Source organism: Tiliqua scincoides, chromosome 3 (assembly GCF_035046505.1).
Source record: "Tiliqua scincoides isolate rTilSci1 chromosome 3, rTilSci1.hap2, whole genome shotgun sequence".
In the NCBI taxonomy this organism is placed as follows: domain Eukaryota; kingdom Metazoa; phylum Chordata; class Lepidosauria; order Squamata; family Scincidae; genus Tiliqua; species Tiliqua scincoides.
Genome location: NC_089823.1, coordinates 113,397,022 through 113,423,535, shown reverse-complemented (window position 1 = coordinate 113,423,535; position 26,514 = coordinate 113,397,022). Strand labels below are relative to the sequence as shown.

Here is a 26,514-nt window from a genome sequence, read left to right as displayed (position 1 = left end):
ACAGTCAGTTGCATATTTGGGCAAGCAAGACCTTGCTCTAGTATGCACATGATGGAACATGAAGTTATGCTGCAGAGATCCTGAAATACCTTTTTATGTCCAAAGTATAGGGAAAAGGCCAATTTGTGAGGCAGGGGAGAAAAAACAGAAAGCTATAATTCTGGGCTCTGAATAACTTATGTTCTTTATACTCTCTTTATGTTCCTGACTTCTACTACATTCCAAGTCCTGCTGCTTGCCCTTTCCACATCCAATACACCTTTCAATTTCAGTTCCTGACACCAATTGCAAGGCAGTCACCCCTTTAACCCTAATGCCCTCTTTTCTGACTCTTTCTTATCTTTTCATTCTCTCTCTCCCTTTACCACACAACAATGATCAGTTTTCATCTCATACAGTTGTCTCCACAATGCACTTACCTCCAAACAACATCATAAACAGGATCTAGACAAACACCAAATCCTTGAAGGTCTTCCTGCTCAGAATCATTAAATGTCTTACAACTTCCATCAACTTTATTTATCAAGAGACACTTAAATGGAGGGGGTTCTGATATGGAAGCAGGAACCAACCCTGGGGAAACACAAGCAGAAATAATGCGTTTGTCCTCATTCATGTCTTTAAATGACAATACAGTCCGCCCTCATTACCACAGGTTTGCAATACACGGATATGACTCAAAGTGGATTTCAAGTCCGCACTGGGGGGTCTCAGAGGACCTCCCGGACATGGTCGGAAATCACATCCGGGAGATCTTCTGAGGTGTAAGGAGGCCGCCTATGACCTCCCTGTGCCTCAGAAGTTTGGTCAGAGTCACTGAAGAGGTACTTCTGGTTTTTCATTAAACTGGAAGCACCTTTCCAAAGTCTCTGGTTGGCCTTCTGAGGCATGGGGAAGAGCCTCAAAAACCTGGCTGGAGCCTTCTGAGAGGAACTTCCAGTATTTCTGTCCAGGCCTCTCTACTGATTTAAATATCTGCAGATATTGGTATCCACGGGAAGTTCAGGAACGGATTCCCCATGGATACCAAAGGCCCACAGTGAAGTACAGAGATGAAATCATATTTACTATAGATGATTTTGTTTTGAGAAAGTCAAAACATCATCAAAAGCTTGAGGTATTTCAATTAAAGAGCAAATGAACCTTGCCTATTATCTGTCGGCTAGCAAAGATCTCTGATGTAGCAAGCACGTGAGAGTTAATGAGAGCTTCATCAATCCGAAGAAAAGTCTGGTCGCCACTTGCTCCGATCCAAGTAGCCTTGCGTCCATACTTAGATCCTATGTTAGGCATGGGTGCTGGTTTTGCATTCCAGTAAGGAATATCCAAAATGGGCCTGCCAAGTTGCCCTTTCTAGAGACGTAAATTAGAAATGAAATGATTAGAAATGCAAACGTTCTGTAAATGAACACAAGCAAACATCTCTGAGTGCTGCAAAAACTAGTTGTGACATCAAAAGAAAATAAATAACATTATAGGACATAGTTTTGTGGAAAAGTAGAAGATGCAAGTTTTCATGCTTCAGTTAATGTAGTTTCTCAAGTATCAACAGCCAGCACACACATTAAAATCCAGGATTAGTATAGATTAAGTTTTTAATTAGTGATGAGAAAATTTCTCCAGGTTCAGTTCAGAACACGCTTTAATAAATTAACAGCCCAATCCTAAGCTTTCCAGCACCCTGAGGAACAGAGGTGCCAAAATGGCAACCACTGTATCCCATGGGCAACCCTCCTGAGGTCTCCTAAGGGGGAGGAGACTTTTGCACCCTTTCCCTGAGTAAGGGCACAGGCCCTACAATGGGGCTATTTTGCTGGTGCAGACTTGAGAACTTCTGTGACAGGTTTTTCAGCCCAACATGGAAGATAGGATCTAGTGGAAAAGGCCTCTGCCAGTCCCACCCCCCCTCCTGCCCTGGCCCCTCCCCTGCCCCAAAAGGTTGCACTGCCACCCAGCACTCTTATCTTTCTCTGGCAGCCACACAGTGTCCTCCACACGGTGCCAACTGTCAATGACCCAGCGCCAAGCTGCCTCCTCCCACGGTGCCATAAACATGCTTGTTGGCACATTTGCAACACCTAGCACTGGTGCTGGAGCTCAGCACAAGGGATGGCTATAGGACTGGGTCCTAAATTAGGCTCAATTTAAACTGGGCCCATATTTGCTTATTTAAGCTTAACCCAATTTGGATGAAGTCTGAAGGAGCTCCCTACTCCTACAACATCATCCATAAGTCCTCCACCAATCTCTTCCCTCCCTAACACAAACTTACCTGGCTGTTGTAGCAGGAACAATCATATTAGATGCCTACAATTAGGAAACATGGAAACTACAAGATTCCTGGCAGGCCTGATCACTGCACATCAGTTGCTAGGGCCCAATACAGCCCCCCATTATAATTTTCGCCTCAATGCCACAGCCTAATAAATTTATGAGGAAAGGGACAAGCAGGACATATGGTGAGCCAAGCTCATTATTAGCTGGGTCTGAAATTTGTAGGGGTTCAGGCTTGACTTGGTGAGACACAGAAACTGCAGTTCACTCCTTTCCCAATAACAGCAGCTTTATCAAATCATGAGAAGCACTGTACATGAAACAGTTCACTGATATGAAAACAAAAAACAATTTTTAAAAAAATCCTTACAGAGAAGCTTCCAAATGTGAAGACCTGTCCATCCATTAAGAGAATTGCTGTATGGTTGCTACCAGCAGTAACTTGCGTGCTAGGTCCTGGTAATGCCTGTACCAGGGTAGGACACCCCCTAAGTCAGAATAAAGTCACTGTAAGTGCACCTATTCTTATGATCACATTTATTCTCTCCCCCTCCAGAACATACGCCCCATACATATAATTTGTCACAGACCAATGAAGCTTGAGTGGATAAACCAAGAATATGCAATTGCCAAGACGTATGTGAAAGATAGGATTGTACAGAAAGGAATTCCTTTCCCCTCAAAGTTGTACTTTTATGACTTCATTAACTGTTACCATTGAGAAAAAGTGATAAGGTAGGACAGAACAAGTTAGATCAGTGGTTCTCAAACATTAAGCACTGGGACCCACTTTTTAGAATGAGAATCTGTCAGAACCCACCAGAAGTGAAGTCATGACCAGAAGTGACATCATCAAGTTGGAAAATTTTTAACAATCCTAGGCTACAATCCTACCCACACATACCAAGGAGTAAGCCCCATTGACTATCACTGTTAAAAGTATTAACAGAATAGCCTGTTGAAAACTACAGATGCATAAATTTTCCCAAATACAGTCACATACTACAGTAGCATCAAGTCTAACATATTAAAAATAAAAAATTGAAATGAATGGGGACCCATCTGAAATTGGTTTACAACCCACTTAGTGGGTCCCAATCCACAGATAGAGAAACACTGCGTCAGATGCATTTAAATACTCATGCCATTTTACCAGTTACAATACTACTACTAGTCAGTATTTGGATAACACTTTGAGTTTGTAAAGCACTTCACAAGTATAGTCTTGATGTTTCCTTACAACAACTCTGTAAGATAAGTAATATTATCCAAATATTGCAGTTGGACATCATTGGCTGAGTCTTGCCTAAGGCCACCTTGTGTGTTCATGGCAGAGGTGAGATTCAAAACATGGAAGTGCTGATTTGCAGCTCACTTAGGGAACAATCCTAACCAGGTCTACTCAGAAGTAAGTCCTATTGTGTTCAATGGAACTTACTCCCAGGAAAGTGAGGTTAGGATTGCAGCCTTAGTCACTATGCTACACTAGCTCCCTCCCCAGTTATGTAGAGGCCTGTCATACCTATGCTTTGAAAATCCGATTTGTTAATTGGCTTGCTTTAGCCAGTTTACTTTCCCATGATTTGTCAAGATGTAGAGTCTACATTAAACTCTGCTTATATATAACCACAAGTCAGCTGGGATAAAAGACAGGTTCTTCTTATGGTTCATCAGCCTGTCGCCACCTAGTTTGCTACTCCAAAGCCTCTACTATCAAAAAGAGAGTCCTTGAGCAGGGTAGAAAGGCAGTAAGTAAGTAAGTAAGTAAATAAATAAATAAATAAATAAAGCATAGATCATACTCATTACGGATTGATGTAAATTTGAATGAATGTTCCTCTATGGTTCTACCGTGCTTCCAATAATATCTATGCAGAATCATCAGGTTAGAAATGAACTGAGATTATTCATTTGATTTCTGCTTCATATACACTTAGGGATGCATGAAAGATTCAAGAGTAGACACTGAATCTTAAGGATCCTGCCATGCAGCTTTTGCCATGTGAACTTATAAGAGGCATAACCACTCACATATATGCTGCTAGGTGGGAAACTGCAAAGAAAATGAACACATCTTGAAGTAAATTTGAATTTAATCTGCTGTGCATACCTTTCCGCCAAAACGGGAAAAATATGAATATTGGCTAGTAGGAATTTCCACCTATGCCGAATGCATTATACAGTTCAACCTAGGTATCGGGGGGGGAGGTCCATTCAGAAAATACCATAATCTGTGGATACTAGGGTCATGATTTAAATAAATGCCTTTAATACAGAAAAAACACCAAAATCACATTTCTTACTTTTGCATGGTTTCCTAAATCTCTCAGGGCTCAAAAGACGCACTTCCAGGTCAAGCAGAAGTTCCCTGCTCCTCCCAGTACAACCCCAGAATGTATTCTGGGGTGATGCTGGAAGGAACCTCCACGTGACCTGGATGTGAGTCTTCTGAGTTATTTTTAGCTCTGAGAAGTTTGGAAACTGTGCTGTTTGGACGTGTAAAGGTAAGAAATGTAATTCTGGCTCTTTGTTTCTTCATTTGAAAGCCATTTAAATGGCGACCCCAGTATCCACTGGCATCCACGGTGAGTTAAATATGCTGGATCCGCAGATATTGAGGTCGCACCTATACATGCTTGTGCATACAAACTCCAAGGGAAATACACATTTATCACTCACACAAAAGTAGTAGGGTTTAAAAGTGGGACTATCACACCTATTACTTTGCTATACAAGTGGGCACTCCCATCCACTGTTTCAATTATCTGATCCCCCCCCCCAGTGCAGGCCCACTAACGTTCTTCAAAGGTTTCTTGGAAAAAGTTTCTTGTCTTAAACAGCTATACGTGTTTAAGCTTTTAGAGCAACAAGATCAGGCTGCCAACAGCTTGAATGCCTGACAAAACTAGACGTAACACTAAACAGGAAGCAGTTAACTTCTGCTTCCTGTTTAGCTTTAGGTCTAGTTTCATGTTGCATTCAGGCTGTCGGCAATCTGTTCTTGTCGCACTATCAGCTTGAATGCTTATAGTGACATGTGTAAAGCAAGAAACACTTTTCAGTAAGCCTTTAAAGAACATGAATGGGTATATGAGTGTGTGAATGCGAGTGCGCAGAGGCTGCTATTAAAAAAGGTGCCCCCCATATTCATGGTTTCTGTATTTGTGGGGGGGGGCTGGAATGGGTCCCCCGTGGACACAGGGGCACATCTGTAATTTCCACCCTAAAACTCATTTAGAGCAGAATTATATTCAAAAGAACTGGATCCGTTTCTAAAAAACCAGAAAAAGATGCAGGTCAAAACATCTCTCTCTCTCTCTCTCTCTCTCTATATATATATATATAGTAACATACCTGGAATTAACATCTCCATGCCCAAGTTGTCCATGCTGTCCATATCCAAATGTGTAAACATCACCATTCTCCATGAGAATAACTAAGGGTTAAAAGGGAAGGTGTTTTTAATTTTACAAGGGTTTCCAAAATGAATTCATTCTAATGCATGCAGTAGAAAGGGATGGGCTGCCTTCTTTGATATACTACAAAAGTATTTCAGAGGAAGAACTTGTTTTGTCTGTGGATTAGAAGATTCTTTGGACAACTATTACAGAGAATAGTAGTGTGGAGTAGAAACAATGCTTTCAAAGGCATCAAATATTATAAGTACCGAAGTATGTGTCTTAATACCCTAACAGAAGTTCTCTGAAAATCTCTTCTCAGGGGAAACGTAAAAAGTCAAGAAAAGTCTTTCTGCTACAACTAACAGAAAGTTAAAGATAATATGACAAAAATACTCTGTTAACTCTTTACCTGAATGATGAAATCCACAACTGACTTGTACTGCTCGAAGTTCACAGTCAAAGCGGACAGCCCCAGGTGGATACGTTGTGATTTTGCTGGTGTCCTTCTCACTTCGGTCTCCACTTCCATCTACCAATGCAATTCACAATTAGATCCACATTCTATTCCTCAATTTTGTCTGTCAAAAAAACTGTCATTAAAATTGTAGATGGAGAGAAAGTAATGCTGATCATAGCAACAAGTAGTATTATGCAGTACAAGATAAAGTGTATTTTTTAAATTGAACTGGATATCACAATTAGTTAAAAATCATTAACAAAATTTTATTCTGCTAAAATGAGTCCTTTTAAATGTTGAAGGAAGCATTCAACACATTCAAGTGTGCAAGTTTTGTCAAACATTTTTAATATATACAAAATTTTGCAACACCCATAAAGAAAATAAAAGCAATTGATATAAATCCTAATTTGTATGTAAATAATATTATTTTAAATGTTGATGAAAGTTGTGCTCTTAGATATTAAATGAGTATGTAAACTTAACCCTTGTATTGCAACATCTGCAAAACACAAAATGGATGAGTCAAGTTTTTGGTTTCTGTTCAAATATATGATACTAAATATGCAAAGTTCACATACTTTATGTATGACAGATGTCATTGCTTAAACAAATAAGCAATGACATCTATTGGGGACAAACATTTACTTTGAGATATGGAATGCCCTGGCTAATTCCAATGCACGATAGGGTGCTACAAGGGTCTGATCAAACAAGTGCTAAAACCCATAATCAGAGTTGACATCATCGCCAGTGGTACTTCCAATAAGTGTCTAATGCAAAGTGTAGAGTGGGGGACAAATGTTGAGAAACTCTTCTATAGAAGCAACATGAAAGGATATGCAATCTTACAATTAACCTGACTGGGGGCAGATTTTTCTACTATACAAGTGGAGTCTCTTTAACTGCAGGGGTTCCGTTCCCAGATCCCTGGTTGCTTTGCTCTTGTTGCATCTAGAGCCATTCTGAGCCTTGGACAGGCCACGCGCCACCTCGTGCAGCTGCTCTGAGGTTCAGCATGGCCCCCAAAGCGGTGTTCAGGAAACTTCCTAGAAGACCGGAAATTGTCCTCAAATTGTTCTGGAGGCCATCCTGAACTTCAGAGAGGCTGCGCAAGGTGGCACACGGCCTCTCCAAGGCTAAGAAAGCCTCCCAGATGCAATTGGAACAAGATTCCAGTCGTGTCTGGGACATCTGCAGGGGAGATATCTGAGGTTTTGACATTTGTGGTGCGTCAAATCTGCAGTTGCCAAATCCGTGGATAAAGAGGCCCCGCTTGTATTCTATTCTCAGACACAGGTTCCCTAATACAACATACTTTTACTATGCCAGTTATGACAGGCCACACATCTATAATTGCTCCTTTGTTGTTCAGAACACAAAGAAGTGAGGATCTGATCCTTTTCCAGTCACTGCTCTTGCATTTTATAAAAGCAAAGTTACCATTCACAAGCTTATATACTCAATGCAAAAGATACAATATTCATTTTTTTAAACTTCTGAAATCCATACCCGCCAAAAATGTATAATGAGGTGGCATCCTGAAAACCCCAGTACAGGTCCTGGAGATTTAAGAGGTGTCATGCTCAATGCAAGTTTTTTTAACTGAGGAGTAATATTTATATTTCTGGGGATAATTTAAGGTGCTAGTTTTGACCTTCAAATATCTTCATGGTTTGAGACTGGGGTACCTGAGGATCTGCTTTCTCCCATGTGAACTGATTCATCCTCTGCGATCATTTTCCAAGTGCTACCTATGGCTGAAGCTAGATTGGCAGCGACAAGAGGGAGTGGCATCAATGCTGTGGAACTCATTCGAATTATCTATAGCCTCCAATGTTGGCCTTCTGGCAGGGACTAAAAACTTTTTAAATTCAGATTTATATATACCCACCCACTTTACTTACTGTTGTCTTCCACTTCTTCTGTTTGATTAATAGCTTGCTCTTGGGTTTAAAATCTTATATTTTTAATGCCAAGTTTTACTCAATTTGTTTTTCATTTTGTCATTACAAGCCATTCTGGGTGCCCCACTGATGCTGGGGTGGTGGTGGCGGCAGAATACAAATAATGTAAATAAGTACATCTTCACTGAGAATGCAATCCTTACATTTGCTGAGAGAACCAAGTTTTTTCAGGTAGGCACTGGCTCCCTTCACCATAATGTGAAAGACAGACTTAGTGGGGTTTTGCCTCAACTCCTCCTTCCATCTGTTAAGCCTATTCACACATTGCACTTCAAGTAGCACACCACTAAAAACCAAATAATGATCACTCTGTGCCAACACAATTCTACCCATTAAATATCAGAATTCACTCAAATTTTTGCACAAGTATTGCACAAGTATTGCACAAGTCACAGCACTATTTAACATAGACATTCTTTACCATTTCTCTCCAAAGAAAGAAAAAAAGACTACATTCCCTTAAGTTACTTTGTTAAAACTGTGGGGTTTTTTTTGTTTGTCTTTTAAACAGCATACACAATGAAGTCTCTGCTGGAAAGATATCTTCATTCCTTCCACAAAAATATTTTGGCACAGATAAGGTACAAGTGAAGCACTCTTCAAGCCCAATAAAACAACATAAAAACATTTATAACCAGATTCTACACACCACAAGCTTCCTTAAGCTTGTTTCCAGATTTTATAAGCTGATAATCTTACGGTTTCTTAGAATTTTATTTTGCTTTTCTGACTTTGGGCGCAATCCTAACCCCTTATGTCAGTGCTTTCAAGCACTGACATAAGGGCAATGCAGCTCTGAGGGAAGGGAACAAATATTCCCTTACTTTGAGGAGGCCTCCATGAGTGATGCCCAAATGCAGGATGCAGCACATGTCCCACTGGCACCGCTATGGCAGAGCTGGAAAGCACTGACACAAGGGGTTAGGATTGCACCCTTAGTCAGTAAAAAACAAATCCTGCTCACCTCTTCCTTCTTCCAGCCTGTGCCTCCGGTTCACACGCTGCCGCTTTTCTTCTTGCCGCAACTGGAGATGTTCTTCAATATTAACTCCAGGCACAGGGACAGCTGTATCAATTAACAGAGAAAGACCACAAAGGTCAATATCCACATGTTGCTACAGTTGTCTCACACACACTATGTACGTACCGTACACTAGTACTTCTTGGTCACTTTAAACCCTAGTTATGAGTAAGCGTATGCCTTGAGCCTGCATGTTCCTCAGTATCTGCGGGGATTCATTTCTGGACACCCCCCATGGATACCAAAATCCACGGATAAACAAATCCATGGGTGGGTCCCATATTACCTCCAGAAGTAACTGGAGATGTTCTCCAGTTGCCATCTGGAGCATCTCTGAGACCCACAGATGCTGTGTGCAGCTTCTCCAGCAGTGGTTCCCAAACATTTTTGACTGGAGGCTCTTCTCACCTACTGGGCCATTGGCCACAGCTCACCATTAGGGCTATAATCCTAAACACTGTATAGGGCAGCGGGTTTGGGGCAAGGATTCTGTGGCTCCCCTGCCTGGTTTCTGTGAATCCCCAGGGAGACACAGCTCACAGTTTGGGAACCACTGCGCTATGGGCTTCAGAAAGCTCCCCTGCAATCCCCAGCACTCTCTGGAAGTGCCCATCAAACACCTCCAGTGGGCTTCAGAAGGGCTCGGAGACACTTCCAGGAGCTTAGGTCAGTCCTCCACCGTGGGTTTGAAACACATAGTTCATTAAAACCACAGGTCCCAGATCCACATACAGAGAAGCTATACCTGTAATATTTCTGTAAGAACCCCTCTGTGGAGTATTGTCAAATACTGGCAAGCACGCTCTTCTCCCATTTGGGGGAGACAGAGAGAACGAACACAAGATTTTACTGTTTTATTAGTAAAATAGTGTTATCATTACCATCAAAAGGAATACTAAGGAAGCATAAGAATAAAACGTACTTTACTCAAAATAAGTAGAGAAAGCTACTGACTGAAAAGTCAAGCATTGACTTTTTAAATATTTAGCTATTAAAGAGAATGGGGATCAGCATCAGTTAATCAACTGCAGATGACTTGCAGAGCAGTTTTCAGGTTCCTAAATTAAGCTGGTTTAAGTAAGTAAGTAAGTAACTGAGGGAGGGAGGGAGGAAAATTCAAAAAATAACAATTTAATATCAGTACAGTGTGTCTACTGTATCCACGGATTCGGGACCCATGAATTTCATTATCCATTGGTTCCCTATTCCGTGTGTCAGACCCACATGGACCCTCCAGAGGCAACTGGAGCTGCACTTTCGTCACCTCCGGAGGATGTTCTAAAGGCCAGGGAAGCTGCATGCTGCCTCCTTGGCCCTCAGAACCCCTTCTAAGGCCTCTGGGAAGTCTTAGAACAGTGATTTTCAACCTTTTTCATCTCATGGCACACTAACAAGGTGTTTAAATTGTTAAGGAACATCACCAAGTTTTCTGAGAATTGACAAGGCACACTGCAGTGTCTATGCTAACAAATGATCCTCCCCAAACTCCCACAGCACACCTGCAGACCATCTGTGGCACACCAGTGTACCATGGCACAGTGGTTGAAAATGGCTGCCTTAGAAGGCTGCCTCACCCATTTTTTTCAGAAAACCAGATGTGACTGAATCTAAGGCATCCTAAAGGCCTTAGACGGCATTCTGAGTGCCAGGGAGGTCACGTGTGCCCTCCCTGGCTCTCAGAACATTCTCCAGAGGCAAGGAGAGCACAGTGCCCATCACCTCTGGAGGATTACAAGCCCCTCGAAACCCACAGATTTCATTATCCACTGGTTTCCTGGAATGGAACCGCCATGGATAATGCAGGACGCCCTGTACTATGTTCGCTTCAGTTCAGGAACAAGGAGATAATCTTATATTACTATTAACAACTAAGCCTTTCACAAGTTCTTCCATGTTTCTAATTTCAGATCACTTACCTAGCAGAAGATCAAGGGGTATCATCTCTTTTACAGCATCAAGAATTCCTCTTTGCCTTGCCTCTTGACCATCCAGCTCTCTAGCACAGGCCTTGCAACATCCACATACAGCACAGCCAGACTCACCAGAGCCACAGCCACAAATTCTATGGAAAGTACGATTATTGCTTTACTCCGAAGAAAGATACAATATGGACACATTTAAATATTCAGAATCAAAAGTATTTATGTTCTTATCCACCATCTGTTCGTTATGTCATTTTATACTTTTTAGTTTACACTTTACACACAATACTAGGCAGAATCATTAAAGTTGCTTGTAATTGGCTTTTGTTTCCCAATCCCAAATAAATGGGTTATCAGGTCTCTTGAGAGCCTTTTTTGGTAGACCAGTAGACAAAACAGAAAAAACACACTCAAAACAGCATAGGGACACAGCTCTCAATCCAGACACTCCTGTAGCATGAATTACTATACTCAGCCCATACCATTATTCAGAATATGGGTGGGAAAATATCAACAATGAAGTTTATACAGTGATCCGCTTATTTTCTTTGAAAATTGAGTCATACTCCAGTAGGAGCTTTTTATCAAACACACTGAGGATGACTAGCAGTTTGATACTCATTTCCTAAATCACTCAGAACAGCAGTTCCCACTGTCCTACCAAGACTTTGGGACTGCATTAAGCTATTGCGGGGGTGGGGTAGGAGCAGGAGGTGGCATCAACAGAGCTGCAGTGATCGCGGCGCCAAAGGGACCTCTCCATGTATTTGGGGGCATCCTGCAGCCACCTGGAGGCTTGTACCTGCCTCTGCAATCCTCTACATGGCTGCAATTATCTCTGTTCTGTTATTGGAGCTCACTTCAAGTCTGCGATCACACAAACCAGAAGTGAACTCCAATAGCAGAACAGAGCTCACTGCAGCTGTGCAGAGAATCACAGAGGTGGTTGCAAGCCTCAAGGATCCTCCAGAAGGTTGTAGGACACCCCCAGGTACATGGGGATGTCCCCACTGTGGCACCATCGGGGACCCATTCCTAGACCATTCCCCTTAAGGAGATTTGGCCCATTTCCAGTTCCCGATGGGTTGCAACCCACCAGTCTGGAAACTGCTGACTTAGAATCTATCACACTATATCTACAATTGCATATTGCAAACACGTGCAAACACTGCATAGTGGCCTCTGTTGTGAAGAGTAATGCCCAGCTCAATTTCCTCCCCGCTCCCCATCCCACAACACCCTTTCCCCCATAGTTTGCCAGGTTGTAAGCTGCCATGAACCTCCTACCCAAAGGAGGGGGAAGAATGATTCTTCTCTGCTCTGCTTGTTCACCCCTTCTTACCTTCTAGTGTCCCAAGCAAAGCATGTGAGGGACACGGGTGAGCTACCACTTTTCCCCAGTGCTACTGGTTCTAGAGCCTGAGCTCCGTTCCCACCCATCCCCATTGGCTCCATTTCTCTTGTCTAGTAGAAATCTGAGCTTCCAATGCTTAGATGGATTTCATAATCCATGGGTTACGAACATGCGGGGGTGGGCCCACCAGGATCCTATGAACGAAGCTCTGCTCCAGTCACGTCCAGAGGGTGCCCTGAGGCCCACAGAGGCTGTGCATGTCTACCCATGGCCTCTACAGGCTTTTAAAGGCATATAAATGTTTCTTCCAGTTTTCACAAGAAATTGGAATTTGTGTTTTTTTGCCCAAAATGGACATTTTGAAGGCTGCGGGTGGGCCTCAGAACAAACTCCGGGTGCGAATGGAACACAGCTCTGGTCACCTTCTGAGATTTTAAGGGGTCCAAAACCTGAAAATTCAAACTGTGGATTTTGGCAGCTGAAAGGGTTCCAGGAACAGAATCCCCACAGATTCCAAGGGCTGACCTGTATTACTTTTGAAAAAACAGATTTCACAGAGGTGGATTTTTCCCTTTGTGAAATTCCTTTCCCTGGGATGAAAGGTGGTTGACAACTGGGTGTTGAGCAAAGGGGTGTTTCCCCTCGGAATGGTTAGGACTCTGATGTGCTGATCCCTTTCCCTGGGAGTAGAGTTAGTGGGAAAAGTCAGGTAGAGATTGAGTGTGAGATTTTCTCCTTTTGAAGCACATCTGGGGAATATTTTCCCAGTTAAAATAAGCCAGAAATTGGAGCAGGTTGGTGCCAGTATATGGTAGATATTCCCATGTACTGCAAAGGTAAATATGAGCAGAGACAAGAGCTAGGTCATTTGAGGGGGCTTTTCTGTGAGTGCCGCCTTTCTCCCAAGTTAGGGGGATAGCAGCATGGGGCAAGCCACAATTGTGGAACTCCCTACCAGGTGAATTAAGATCTACCCCTTCTCTCATGGTGTTTCAGCAAGAGCTCAAAACCTTTTTGTTTCATTTGACGTTTGGGTTGTCTGCCACCTGTGCCTCCATTAATAGTTCTTTGAATGTTAATAGTTTTACCCTCATTTGGGAGGGGGCAATCTTTTATTCCTCCTTTCTCTGCCATGGGAGCTCCTGAAGTGACTGGAGCACAGTGGCTGAAAGTGGGGGTATACGTAACTGGATAATATGCAGAAGCTGTTTGGAAGGGCATGCAGCTAAAAGTGGACCATGGTGGAGGTGGGATGGAAGGATGGGGTAGACACTTGAGGGGCTGGCAGCAGTTACTGTGGAAAGAAAGCTTCCTTTTGCCCTGATCCTCTCCTAACTCCAGCTCAGGACCATTGTGACAATAGCATCACATTTTTAAATAGCATAATACCAAAAATCAGGGACACCCCAAAATATTGCTTACTGCTATACATTTCCATAAGTTACTCTTCCCAATATCAACAAGAACATTAGCAGTGTGTCTAAGGTGTTCTGTAGGCATCTGCCACATATCATAGCTCAAACTTCTTGATCTTCAAGATTAATCTAGAATAGGTATCTGAGGCTGCAATCCTAGACACATTTACCCGGGAGTAAGAACCACTGAATTCAATGGGACTTACATTTGAGTAGACATGAATGGGGTTGCACTGTAGAACTATTAATCACAAAACAGTACAGATAAAGGAAATTCATATAGCTGGAAGGAATTCAGAATTTGCTCTTAGGAACCAATGCCTTATTTTTCTTCCTAAAACACACTCTTATGGGGTCTTTTTTCTAGATACTTGTAGTATACTAGTGAAGGAGAAACATATTTACATACAACAATGGTATTCATATACATATCCTGTGAACACTTTTATCCAGTATCTGCAGAGGTATGTATGCAACATTTCTGCTTACCCTCCAGGTACTCGGTCAGGACGTCCACTGCTAACACAGCTTGCTCCATAACCTGTGCAATCTCCACAAACAGTGCATACCATGCACTGCTCCAGCTTCCATTTATGCATGCCAGGTGGACACATCATAGATTTCTCATCTTTTTCATCTAGTTCTTCTTCTAAATCCTCATCCATTGCTGTTGCCATGTTCTCAACTCCAAAACCTACACAAGATAGAAATACTGTAACAAGTTTCATAAGTCAATACAGTAAAAAGGAAAACCAAAACCACTGTAATTTTGTAGTAATTACAACATTGTAGTAATTTTGTAACCGCTCCACAACCAGAAATATTCAAAGAGCACTAAAAAATTCAGTCAAGGCAAGGAGGTAAAGTTATACAACACTCACAAATTTGCCAGAAATGAAAACAATGAGCAATACATCATCTCTAAGCATCATGCTATGCCAGTCTTAACATTCAAGAAATAAACAGGCATGGAGTGTGCTCACTGCAGCACCTCGTCAGGAAGCCAGAGAAGCTAATCAGCACCTCGTCAGGAAGCCTAATCAGCTAGGGATCAGAGTGACAGCTGGGGATGTCATCAGCGGTCATCAACTCTCGACTATTGGGCAACCTAGATGATGGCTGTCAGCTGGACCTCAAGCCCAGCCCATAAGAACTACAAAGAATAGTCCCCAGGAGAGGAAGGAAAGTATGAGGCAGGAGGTAGAGAAAAGAGCAGACAGAAGAAGAGAAAGGAGAACAAGAAAGACCAATTACAAAAAAAAGGCAAGGAGGGAGAGAAGGGAGAAAGTAGCAAGCACGGGCATGAGGAATGATGGACAGACACAATAAAGAGGAAATGGAAGGAAGAGGGAAGGGCATAGAGGTAATGGGTTCCTGAGGGCTCTGGGGGATTTTCCTGCTGCCAGAGCTGGAGACTCACCCGGCGCTCTGGTCGATCTCTGGAATACGGAGATGGCCAGGGCCCTGGATGAGATCGCTCCCGAGCGTCCTCTGCCCAATCACAGAGTCAGAGCGGCTCCTTGGTTTTCTGAGGAGCTGCGGATCATGAAGCGGCAGGGCAGATGTCTAGAGCGTCAGTGGCAAAAGACTCGTGCCAAATCTGACCGTACACGGGCTAGGGCCCAGTTGAGAGCATATTCTAAGGCGGTGGTGGCAGCTAAGAGGGCACATCTCTCTGCCACCATTGCATCTGCAGAGAACCGTCCAGCTGAGCTCTTTCGTGTGGTCCGTAGCCTTTTACATCTGGCCCCCCCCACTGGTGGGGAGGAGCACATGGAAGCTCGCTGTGACGAGTTTGCAAGACACTTTGCAGAGAAGGTCGATCAGATTCGGCATGACTTGGACGCCGCTGTGGGCATGTCTAGTGATGTCCCCGGGGCACCTATCTAGCCTGCTATTTGGGATTCTTTTCAGCTTGTAGAGCCTGAGGATGTGGACAGAATTCTCTGGAGTGTGAGACCTGCTGCTTGCCCACTCGACCCGTGCCCAGCATGGTTAATTAGGGCTGCCTGGGAAGGGCTGGGAGGGTGGTGAACTCATCTCTGAGGGAGGACGGGGAGGGTGGTGAACTCATCTCTGAGGGAGGGGGTGCTCCCGCCTGCCTTGAAGCAGGCAATGGTTCGCCCCCTCCTGAAGAAGCCCTCCCTGGATCCCACTAACTTAAATAACTTTCGGCCGGTCTCGAATATCCCATTCCTGGGCAAGGTGATTGAGCGGGTGGTGGCGTCCCAGCTTCAGAGGGTACTGGAGGAAACGGATTAACTGGCCCCATTCCAATCTGGCTTCAGGCCAGGGTTCGGGACGGAGACTGCCTTGGTCGCCTTGGTGGATGACCTTCGCCAGGGGATGGACAGGGGGAGTGCAACCCTGTTAGTCCTGCTGGACCTCTCGGCAGCATTCGACACTATCGAATGTCCTTCGACACTATGGTGTCCTTCTGGGCCGGCTGGCCGGGTTGGGGCTTGGAGGCACTGTTTTGAAGTGGTTCCACTCCTTCCTGGCTGACAGATCCCAGAAGGTGGTGCTGGGGGATGCCTGTTCGGCACCCCAACCTCTTAGGTTCAGGGTGCCGCAAGGTTCCATCTTATCCCCCATGCTTTTTAACATCTACATGAAGCCGCTGGGAGAGGTCATCCGGGGGTTTGGAGTGGGTTGCCACCAGTACACTGATGACACCCAGCTTTATCTCTCCTTTCCCCCTGATTCTGAGGAGGCAGTTGGGGTCCTGGATCGCTGTCTGGAGGTGGTTAGGGACTGGATGTGGGCGAACAAGCTGAAATTAAATCCAGATAAGACAGAGGTGCTCTTGGTTCGGAAATCCACAGCTCGGGTGCTGGACTATCGTCCTGCTCTGAATGGGGTTGCACTCCCTCTGAAGGAGCAGGTCCGCAGCTTGGGGGTTCTCCTGGATCCACAGCTGCTCCTGGAGTCCCAGGTGGCGGTGGTGGCCAGGGGAACCTTTGCTCAGCTTCGGCAGATTCGCCAGCTGCGACCGTACCTGAGCTGTGCGGACCTGGCCACAGTAACCCATGCCTTAGTGACATCTAGATTAGACTATTGCAATGCGCTCTATGTGGGGCTGCCTTTGAAGACGGTCCGGAAATTACAACTAGCACAGAACGCTGCTGCTCATGTGGTTGCCGGGGCACGTCAGTTTGATTCACGGGCCCAATTCAAGGTGCTAGTTTTGACTTTTAAAGCCCTTTATGGCTCGGGTCCAGGGTATTTGAGGGACCGCCTCCTTCCCTACAATCCGGCCCGTGCTCTTGGATCTTCTGACTGAGGGCCCTTTTGACTGTGCCGCCACTAAGAGATGTGAGAGGGGCGGCAGCCAGGAAGAGGGCCTTCTCGGTGGTGGCCCCCGAACTGTGGAATACCCTCCCCTTAGAACTGAGAACTGCTCCCTCGTTGCTAACGTTTCGGCGTGGACTGAAGACCTTTTTATTTCAAAAAGCTTTTAATTGTTGACAGGTTGGCTGGCGTTCTTGCTTTTTATATGAATCCACGGGGTTTGTTTTGTTTTTTAGCTTTTTAATCTTTGTAAATTGTTTTTAACTGTTTTTCATGTTGTATTTTTAAATCGTTTGTTAGCCGCCTTGTGTGCCCGTTGGGTAAAAAGGCAGGGTACAAATTAATAATAATAATAATAATAAGGAGGAGGAGGAGGAGGAAATTGACTAGAGAGGGTCCAGAAGGAGGTACATTGGGGGAAATCAACAGAACCAAGAGGTCAACCCATCTACATTCTTGTCAAGATTCTGGGGGGGGGGGGGAGCCCATAGACAACTTTCTGTGGTTTTCTAACAAGAAGCCGCCTGAAATCCCAGGCTATAAAGAAGCCCTCTTCAGGCTTGCAGGATGGGTGCTGTAGTATCTGCCAGAACCATATCCTGGGCCAACACAGGGACATAGAGCCACCACCTGATTCCTGTGCAGAGGCTGGAAGAGCTGGGGACTTTGAGTAGCCATGGTGACATAACCCAAGGGAAAGGTGAAGAGGAGGCATCCCAGTCTCTTTGTTATACTTAAAAAGACATGAAGATATTACTAAGCCTAACTGCCATAGCTGCCACCATTAGATCTTTTGCTGTAGCTGCCTTCCAGAATCTCCCCAGACATCAAACTGCCTCCATGGAGGAGAACTGGTCTGTGACAATATGTCAAGGGTAAATTCTCCATTAAGTGTATTTACTTATGGGCAGGTTATAAATTTATGATAGGCTGAGCATCACGTGTTAATGATTTATAGATGATCTATTATGGAATTCTGTTTTTCTATTTTAAACTGTAATGTTTTATCATCTATAAATATAATATAAAATCAATAATGATAAATTTTTCTGATCCACCTTGGGATATTATTGGAAAGGTGAGACAGACACTTCTTAAATTATAATAAATCAGCAGTGCCAGAAACATAGCAGACAAAGATATTCAAAAAATGTTCAGCACTACAGATGCTATTTCTACACTATGAACAGTACCCAAGAGGCTGTGGCTAAGAAACGTAAATCAGGGCTTTGATGTTAGGTTAATGGCGTGAGTTATACCTACCTACAGATAAAATGAAAGAAAGACTGCTGCTTCAGACAAACAGAAAGTTAACAGCCTCAACTGCATCTATAAAGGCAGCATGATACTGAATGGGAGGAAAACAGAAATGAATTTTCCATTTTTTGTGTGCTTTCTATAGTTCTCCCAAGACAGAAAACAACAACAAAAAAGAGTGAAACTGAAGAAACGGTGAACAGTATGGATGAAATGCCACAAAACTATGAGAACAACCAGATACAGAGAACTGAAACATTGCAAGAACATGAAAGGAACTGACCTTTTCCTCCCTGACTCATGGAGCCAGTGTCTCGCCCACATTGTCCTTTGTTATTCACACCAAATGTCCAAACTTCTCCATTCTTCATTAGCACACATGTATGAGCTTTGCCCATTGCTACCTGAGTTGCAAAGTGGCCTTTCAAATCTGTTACTAAACCTGTGAGAAAACACATTTAGTAGTAAAAAATATGTTCTCTGTTGAAACAGGGCCAGCCTTAGGACTATTTACCTGATTTCCTCAAATTGGGCCCCGTGCTTTGGTGGGGGGACCTGCATGGGGTGACAGGCATATCAGATTGCCTTCTGCTGCAGCTGGCATCCCAATGCCTGGGAGGGTAGCACAGTGAGCACAGCATCATGTCACCACCAACTATTTCTGGCTGTAGCACCACAAGTGTCTGGCTTGGCACAGCGGCATGGTGAATGGAGGCACCACAGAGAAGATGGGGGCCCCATATCAGAGATCCACATTGTGCCCACCACTCCCAGCCCTGCTTTTAGGCAGCTCAGAATACTGCTATGAATAATATATTTTCTTTAAAGTATAAAGGAGAGTACGCTACTAACAAGAGGAAGGCAGATTTCTACAGTACAAGCACCAACACAACAATAATTACAATGCAACTTCATACAACCTCCATTCCTTTAAAAAGTATTTCAAATGACTAGTTACCTATAATTTTTTTTTACCAAGTCAATTATTCTACTTGCTTTAAAAGATCTACTATATCAACTTACTTGTGCTGTCTGAGTAAATAGCATCCTTTCCAAACATATATAGTTCCCCATCTTTTGAAATGACAGAACTACTTCCATTATTGCACGCAGTATATACCACAATCTTTCCTTCCATTTTGATAATTTTTTTGGGTTTATAAGGTTTCGATTGCCTTCTGCTTTTGGCTTTATAAGGGAAGGAACATAATAAAACATAAGTTTTAGTAATAAGCTACACAAATGGCTATGTACTTGAGGATAATGGTGGTTTACACCTGCAAAAAATTATTGATCTTTATTCTAACTTTAACTGTTCTGGAAACAGCAGCAGTGGATAACAACTATACTTCCTCCATTTGGATTTTTGCACATTCAAAGGATAAGAAAAGAGGGCTGACAACATGAGAAGAGTAACTGTACTTTATCCCTCTTTCCCTTTTCAGAAATCAATTTGGAATGAAGGCAATAAACACTGCCAATCACTACCTACAACATCTTAGTTCTGTGTGAATGCACACACTTTTCCAGGCATAAAGCAAAACTTACTAAACTTACTATTACCAACAAAAGTGCAAAAATGTCTGTACAAAATGTCCTAAAAGAAAAATAATGAAAACACATCCATCCCCTTACATACAGAAATGATCTGTAATGAGCCTACCAGGAACTGTATTCCTACCACCATCCAACTGCATTGATGGGGGGGTCAGAATGTTGTGGGGCACTCCATGTGGGATGGCAATGTTGCTGCCCCCGCAGCTGCTGGGTTGTTGCTCCCCTTCACTTGCAACTGCTCCCCCCCCCCAAAAAAAACAACAACTGTGACTGGAGCTGTACTCTGGTGTCATTCAGAGGGAGGCCTCTGGAAGGCCTTAGAACATCACTTCAGGATTCTCCAGACAAAACCGGAAGTGATGTTTCCACTTGAACATAGATGGGAAAGATTACTTCAATCTTTTGAAAGCATCAATTGAAGTTTTTTTTTTCCCAGAAAAAAGGGTTGTAAATCCCTAACACAAGAGGCTGATTGTGTTTTCACAATCAGAAAAGGTGATTTCAGAAAAGGTGATTACAAAGTTTGTAATCTCTCTAATGATTTTTAAGGCAGACATCAATCACACATTGTATTACCACCCACACCTACTTGATTCTCCATCTTCCCCTTTACTTGCTGAGCCTGTGAAAAAAATGCTTCCATCCTCTGCGACAAGTAAGGCATGTGAACCATCATGCCCAACTGAGAACTGAACAATCTTTGGAGATTTGGTGATTGGCAACTCTACCCATTTTCCTGCTGAAGGACCACCTTGTTTGATTCCGAGGCTCTGGTATTTCCCAGTGTAGTAAATCTGGAGGAAAGAGACGAAAGTTAAAGCTTATTTGCTTAATTAGAACACACATTTTTAAAAAAGAAAAGAGCAATTTGACAGTGTGATAAATGCCCTGCCTCGCCTCCTAGTTTTGTCTATTTTTCCTTATTTTCAGTCACTTCTAATCCTCCAGATGTTTTCGTGCTGGTTCAGCAGTCTAAAGGTAGTTGGGACGTGCTTTTGCAACTGTCCTTTTTTTGAAATGCCATTCCCAGATAGCCATGTGCTAATATGGATTTGAGTCCTTCATGTCTGGAGTAGCCAAGCCCTCCTACAGAAACTGGCATGCACTTATCAATAGGGCAGCCAAACCTTTCAGTCTAAGTAAAGGGTTGGAATGGAATGCAGGTGTGCTCCACCACTCCAATCAGATAACGCTACGACATCATTAAACCTGGGTTACTTAAATTCAAGCACAAGGTTATTCATGTTTGTTTCCCCCACATCTGCTGTAAAATTCCATGCTGGTCTGCAGAAAGCACATCTACTTAGCCTTTAGTAAGTGAAGGGACTAGAATTCCTGAAATAAGTAGCTAGCAATAGGGACTGTATTTCTCCCTAAATATGATTATGGAATTAATTATGAATTTCTCTTTTTACTCCAAGACACTTAGCAAACTTCACTGGGTTAGCAATGAGTCAGGGATATTGTGAGTTTTGCTCTCGGGGAGCTTGCTTGCTCCCTCTAATGGGAGAGCAAGCTAACTATATCCAGTTTGCGCAAGCTTTTTCTCTGGATCCATCCAGTCAAAGGCATTTTCCAACAGCCACTTGCAATTATTTCCTATTTCCTTTTTTCTCCATTTTATTTCTTTTTCTTTTGAATTTTTAACAAATTAGTTATAAGTGTTTTTTGGGGTTTTTTTTTTGCCTAGTCCATACTCACAAATAATGAACTGGATTATCATGCTCTATCACTCACAGGCACTACTGCAAATTGATTTTAAATAAGAACCCCTGGGGTTCTGTAGTTTCCGGGGTGGGGGTTTCTCCTCTCTGCCTTTCCACTTTAGCCTGGGTGGCCACAAATGTGACTATTGGTTTTCCCCCATCTACTGACCCAGTAAAAAGGGAAAACAGAGAATAAGGTATAGGAGTGTGTATCATTAGCTGCTTCTCCTCTCAGTCAGTCTTCCTTCATTGGCTAAGTTCCCTGACATATAGGTTTGAAGCAGATATTACAACCTTAAACAGTATTTGTTTTCAGTACCAAAGTGCAATGAGAAATGTTTGTCATTTTTTTTACAATAATTTTGTGCTATTTATTTAAAATATATTTTTGTTACTCTGCAATCAACTTTCCAGAACGAAATAAAACTTTGTTGGAAAAAGAAAAGAGCCCATTAGGCTGACAGGATCCTAACACTGAAAGACCACATATTTAAAAGCTGATTATCAATAAAAGAATGTCTCTATTACCTTTCCACTAGCTGTTTTCATTAGTGCAAATTCTCTTCCTGCACCAAGAACCGCTGACTCTTCATCAAACCCTGTACCTGGGAGTTAAGAAACTGCAATTAGTTATTAGTGTTTTTCAAAAAGGAGGTAGTTTCAAGCTCCAACAGATCACAAACCCAGTTCTGCACAGTTGGCATCCATTCACAGAGAGCTGTGTATTTTCAAATTAACATTAGAACCACAACTGCAGGGCACAAAAAAAAAACTGAAAACATTCAAACATAGCAAATATCCCCACAACCACTGGGACATTAAACTAGAAGAGCAATAATAAGTGGCCAGTTAAGAAGCAACAATTAATTGGGGGTGCAAGTTAGCATATTATGTGGAGACATGGATCAAACCTATAAATGAACTGAAGTTTACTGTGGTAAAGTATGCACATGCAGTACATCGGTCTATAACTGTGGCATATTCTCTCTTTTGAACAGAGTTTTAAGAGTTATTTCTGAATGTTCCTTTATTCTGAATGCAAATGCTATGATTTCTACCATTTAAACATTTTTCAAATTAAAGAAGTTACAAAAAGCATAATTCCTGAATTTGAAATAAAACAATAGAAAAAAGATTTCTTACTGATAATGTGCAAGTCTTTCTCCAGATCAAATAATGAGATACCACATGCATGCAAGCATTTCCTAGCAAGCTTAAGCTGCAGTTCTTGCTGTAGGACTGGTTCAGTACTGGTTGCAAATATTCGAACTACAAACCCATCCTGTGAAAAATAAAACATTTTCTTCAATAACATTATTGTTACATGTGCACAACACACACAGAACTAGTGTAGCATGTAGCATAATAGCTAAGGGAATGAACTGTGAATCAGAATTTTTCGAGTTCAAATCTCACCCCAGTCATGAACTCGCTATGAAGTCTTAAGCATGCCACGCCCTTTAGCCTCAGTTCCCAGGTGCAATACGGAGACAATACATACTCACCTTATAAGGTTGTCATACGGATTGTATCAAAATTATACAAATAAAACACTTTGTACATTCAAAAGTGCTATATGCATCCTAAACATTATTGTTTATTGCCACGGAAGGTCAGGAAAATCTTGAAAAAATCTAATTAAAATCTAGAAATCTAATCTAAAATCTAATTAAAAGACACCTGGAAGGTAAGAGGATAATGAACTTGAATAAGGGTATAAATGTAACATGCCAAACACACTGCTGAAATGTTAGTCCATAACTATAACAGATGAAGCTTTAGAGTACCACCCTGAGTACACTATGTTCAGAGCCTGCTGAGATGTGAGGGGGAAAAGCAATTTACGAGGCTCGTAATTTCCATCAGCCTATACTGAGTTAAGTTTCTTGATGGAAAAAGGTACAAATAGAAATATATGTAACCTGAATTAATGTTCTATTTCTTTGAACCATGGTTTGGGAGAGCTGTTTGATGAGAAGTATGAGTCTTGCACTCTCACTAAAGGTGAGTAGCTGAACAAAGTTCTAAGTGAAGAAATACAGGGAGCAGGTGGAAAGAAAATGCTGATTAATACCACCCTCTCTTCTGCTAATGTTGCTTCCTCTCCAGTGACTATGGCTTCAAAGAGCTGAAGTTTACAGAGTGCAGTTCTGCTACAACCGGTAAGCTAGGATCCTGCCCTAGTTTTTCTCAAGAGAACTGAGATCTACTGCTATCACAGCTAAGAAACAAAAAAAAATGCTGGTCTGCTTGCCTGGGGAGCTCAGATCTACTACTGTGCTGACTGAGAGAAAAGATTACTGACCTGCTTGCCTGGAAAGCATAGGCTGGCACTTACACAGTTAGACTCCACTTTGTTGACCAGGACAACATAGGCTCTCAGAACCTTAACACCAGGGGCTGGGGGTGGTCTGAAGTCGAGATTGAGAAGTACTACCCATCCCTTGCTGCCTCACAGCTGACAAGATCCAGGCTGATCTCTACAGCTGATTCACCTCTGGCAAGCTCTGCCAAGACACATAGGTTTCAGAGCCCAGCTACCCAGTCATCGACCCGCTAACAGCACAGTCCTATGCATGTCTACTCAGAGGCAAGTCCCACTGAGTTCAAAAAAAGTGCAAGGATTGCAGCCTAAAGGTGTCTCTTTAAAATACTTTGTGTCAATGTTGTAGCTCAATAAATCTTCAGTCAACTATCCAACCTTAACGAGGTGTGTGAGCAGGGACATTTTAACCTAAGACTAACTGCCTTGTACCTGGTAGTAAGGTCTGGTTTACATAACCTGAAGCACCTTATTTGCATATTCCCACCCATAATTCTACTATCAATATGATGTTTTAACTCACATGAGACATAGCAACTCAAGTTCACTATTAAGTATTTGAAACTGAAGGAGCAATTAAAAGGATGCTAAAAGAAACTACCAGTTTAAGTTCCTACAGTATAAAAATATACTTTTTTTAAAATGACAGAATATTTCCAGTTCTTCAAGTAGCAACTACACTTGGCACCTCAGAATTCAGAAAACTAACAAGAACTGTGAGTTTCCTACAGAACTTCCAAAACATGTTAGCTTATTTGTTAGTAAAATGAGGAATCTTAGTTTTTCTTGATTCTCTGTACTGTCCTATTTCTGATATTGCCCCTGTCAACATACAGCAAAACACATATAAACTATCTGCCAGAACCACAAATGAACCAAAATATTGTCAAAAACACTGGGGTCTTTCACATGCTTTTCACCTACCTTCCCAGGCCAACTGCCTTCCTGCAAACAAGTGAATCAGTGTTAAACATAATCAAAAATATTAAACTTCTAATATCATTTTGAATGTAGAATAAGTCTTATAAGAAAATTAAAGACAGCATGGCAATCAGAAGAAAGAAGGCAAAATGTATGGCTTCAGGTTTACAAACTCAAGCTATAAAAGCTGTCTAGTTATACAAAATGCTGGGTGATAGGGAGTTCTCATTTTTCAAACTTGCAAACCTGATCCCGGTGGATGAAGACAAATGAGAGTCCCATTGTAAGGGCTCAAGCACCAGTAGTACGAGTGTACTGCCAGCACTGGGTGTCGCAAATGTGCCATAAACCATGTTTGTGGCACCAGGCAAGGCGGGAGCACTGGCACTGGGCCTCAGAGCCATGAGGACACAGCACAGGAGTTGACAAAGGTAGGTAGCACTACCATTCAGCGGTGCGGTTTTGGGGGGGGGAAGCATTCCAAGGCAGGGGAAGGATGGAACTGGGGGTTGGGACTGACCTGGGAGGGGACGAGACCACTGGAGGCCTCCTCTACTGGATCCTATGCCTCACCTTGGACTACAAAGCAAAACACAGGGCTTCTCAAGTCTGCGCAAGCAAAACAGCTGGCACAGACTTGGGCAGCCCAGGGCTTTACTAAGAGTAAGGGGACAAAACTTCCTTCCCCCGAGGAGACCTCCGCCAGCCTCCCTTGCTCCAACGAATACAGCAGTAGCCATTTTGGCACCATTGTATTGGTGTTGCTGGGGAGGATAGGATTGGGATGCGATTTAAGTAAAACATTGCCTCAGAAGGACCTATGGGTCCGTGTGTTAATTTAAATCTGACTCTTTAATGCTTCAAGTATTTTATCTGTTCTGTTTCTAAAACTCTGCTATAAAAATGACATCTATTGTTTAATACGAACATTAAAATGCAAGCTTCTAATAAATTCAAGACCATCTATCAAAGACATAAATAATATGCTGTTTTTATGTAACATGATTACCTGACTTTGACAAAGTCAAAGTACTTGGTTTATCAAAGTATTCTAAAAGTCAATTTTCTTTAAAAAAAAAAAAAAAAAAAAGGCATTACTTGACATTTTGAAGGAACAACAGTTTTGACCATTTCTTTATTTAATATGTTTTTTTTAGCCTGAAATCATCTTTTCAGAACAAGATAAAATCTTGCTGGAAAAAAAGACAGAGAGCCCATAAGAATTGGTGGCAGGATCCAAACATTAAATAGCACATACTTAAAAAGTGCAGTCACTAAATATTTTTGCAAAATTCTCCCACAAACAATACAAGCAAATCATTTTTTGATTCTTATTAACTCAGGCATTACATATCTAATTTAGAGAGTATAAATATATACATATTTCTGGTCCACTAAAAAGCATGAGTCCACTAAAAAGCATGAGTTTTACCCAAATCCCTGCACTGCTTAACTTCTAACACTTGCTCTTGCATGTATTCAGCAGAAATGAAGGTGATAAGAACGATGAAAAGCTTTCAATCACCAAAAGAGAGGTGTGGGTGAGAGAGCAACACTAAACACCAGATGCTCCACCATAGATACATTTGTCAGCAGGCAAATATTCAGTAATGAAGAATCCCCATGACAGATGTGTAAGAAGACAAGG

General features: G+C 42.4%; 1 protein-coding gene across 1 annotated transcript in view; it reads right to left on the bottom strand.

Annotated features, from left to right (window-relative positions):
- The window catches only part of MYCBP2 (MYC binding protein 2), a 187,656-nt gene that overhangs the window by 123,613 nt on the left and 37,529 nt on the right, over window positions 1-26,514 (bottom strand). The window contains exons 10-22 of the mRNA XM_066618790.1: window positions 22,766-22,904; window positions 22,151-22,227; window positions 20,506-20,710; window positions 19,383-19,547; window positions 18,643-18,801; window positions 14,301-14,505; window positions 11,037-11,182; window positions 9,064-9,165; window positions 6,085-6,204; window positions 5,629-5,710; window positions 2,645-2,762; window positions 1,149-1,353; window positions 420-573 (exon numbers count right to left, since the gene is read on the bottom strand). Of these exons, the coding sequence (XP_066474887.1) occupies window positions 420-573; window positions 1,149-1,353; window positions 2,645-2,762; window positions 5,629-5,710; window positions 6,085-6,204; window positions 9,064-9,165; window positions 11,037-11,182; window positions 14,301-14,505; window positions 18,643-18,801; window positions 19,383-19,547; window positions 20,506-20,710; window positions 22,151-22,227; window positions 22,766-22,904 (1,877 nt within the window). The remainder of the gene's footprint in view (window positions 1-419; window positions 574-1,148; window positions 1,354-2,644; window positions 2,763-5,628; window positions 5,711-6,084; window positions 6,205-9,063; window positions 9,166-11,036; window positions 11,183-14,300; window positions 14,506-18,642; window positions 18,802-19,382; window positions 19,548-20,505; window positions 20,711-22,150; window positions 22,228-22,765; window positions 22,905-26,514) is intronic.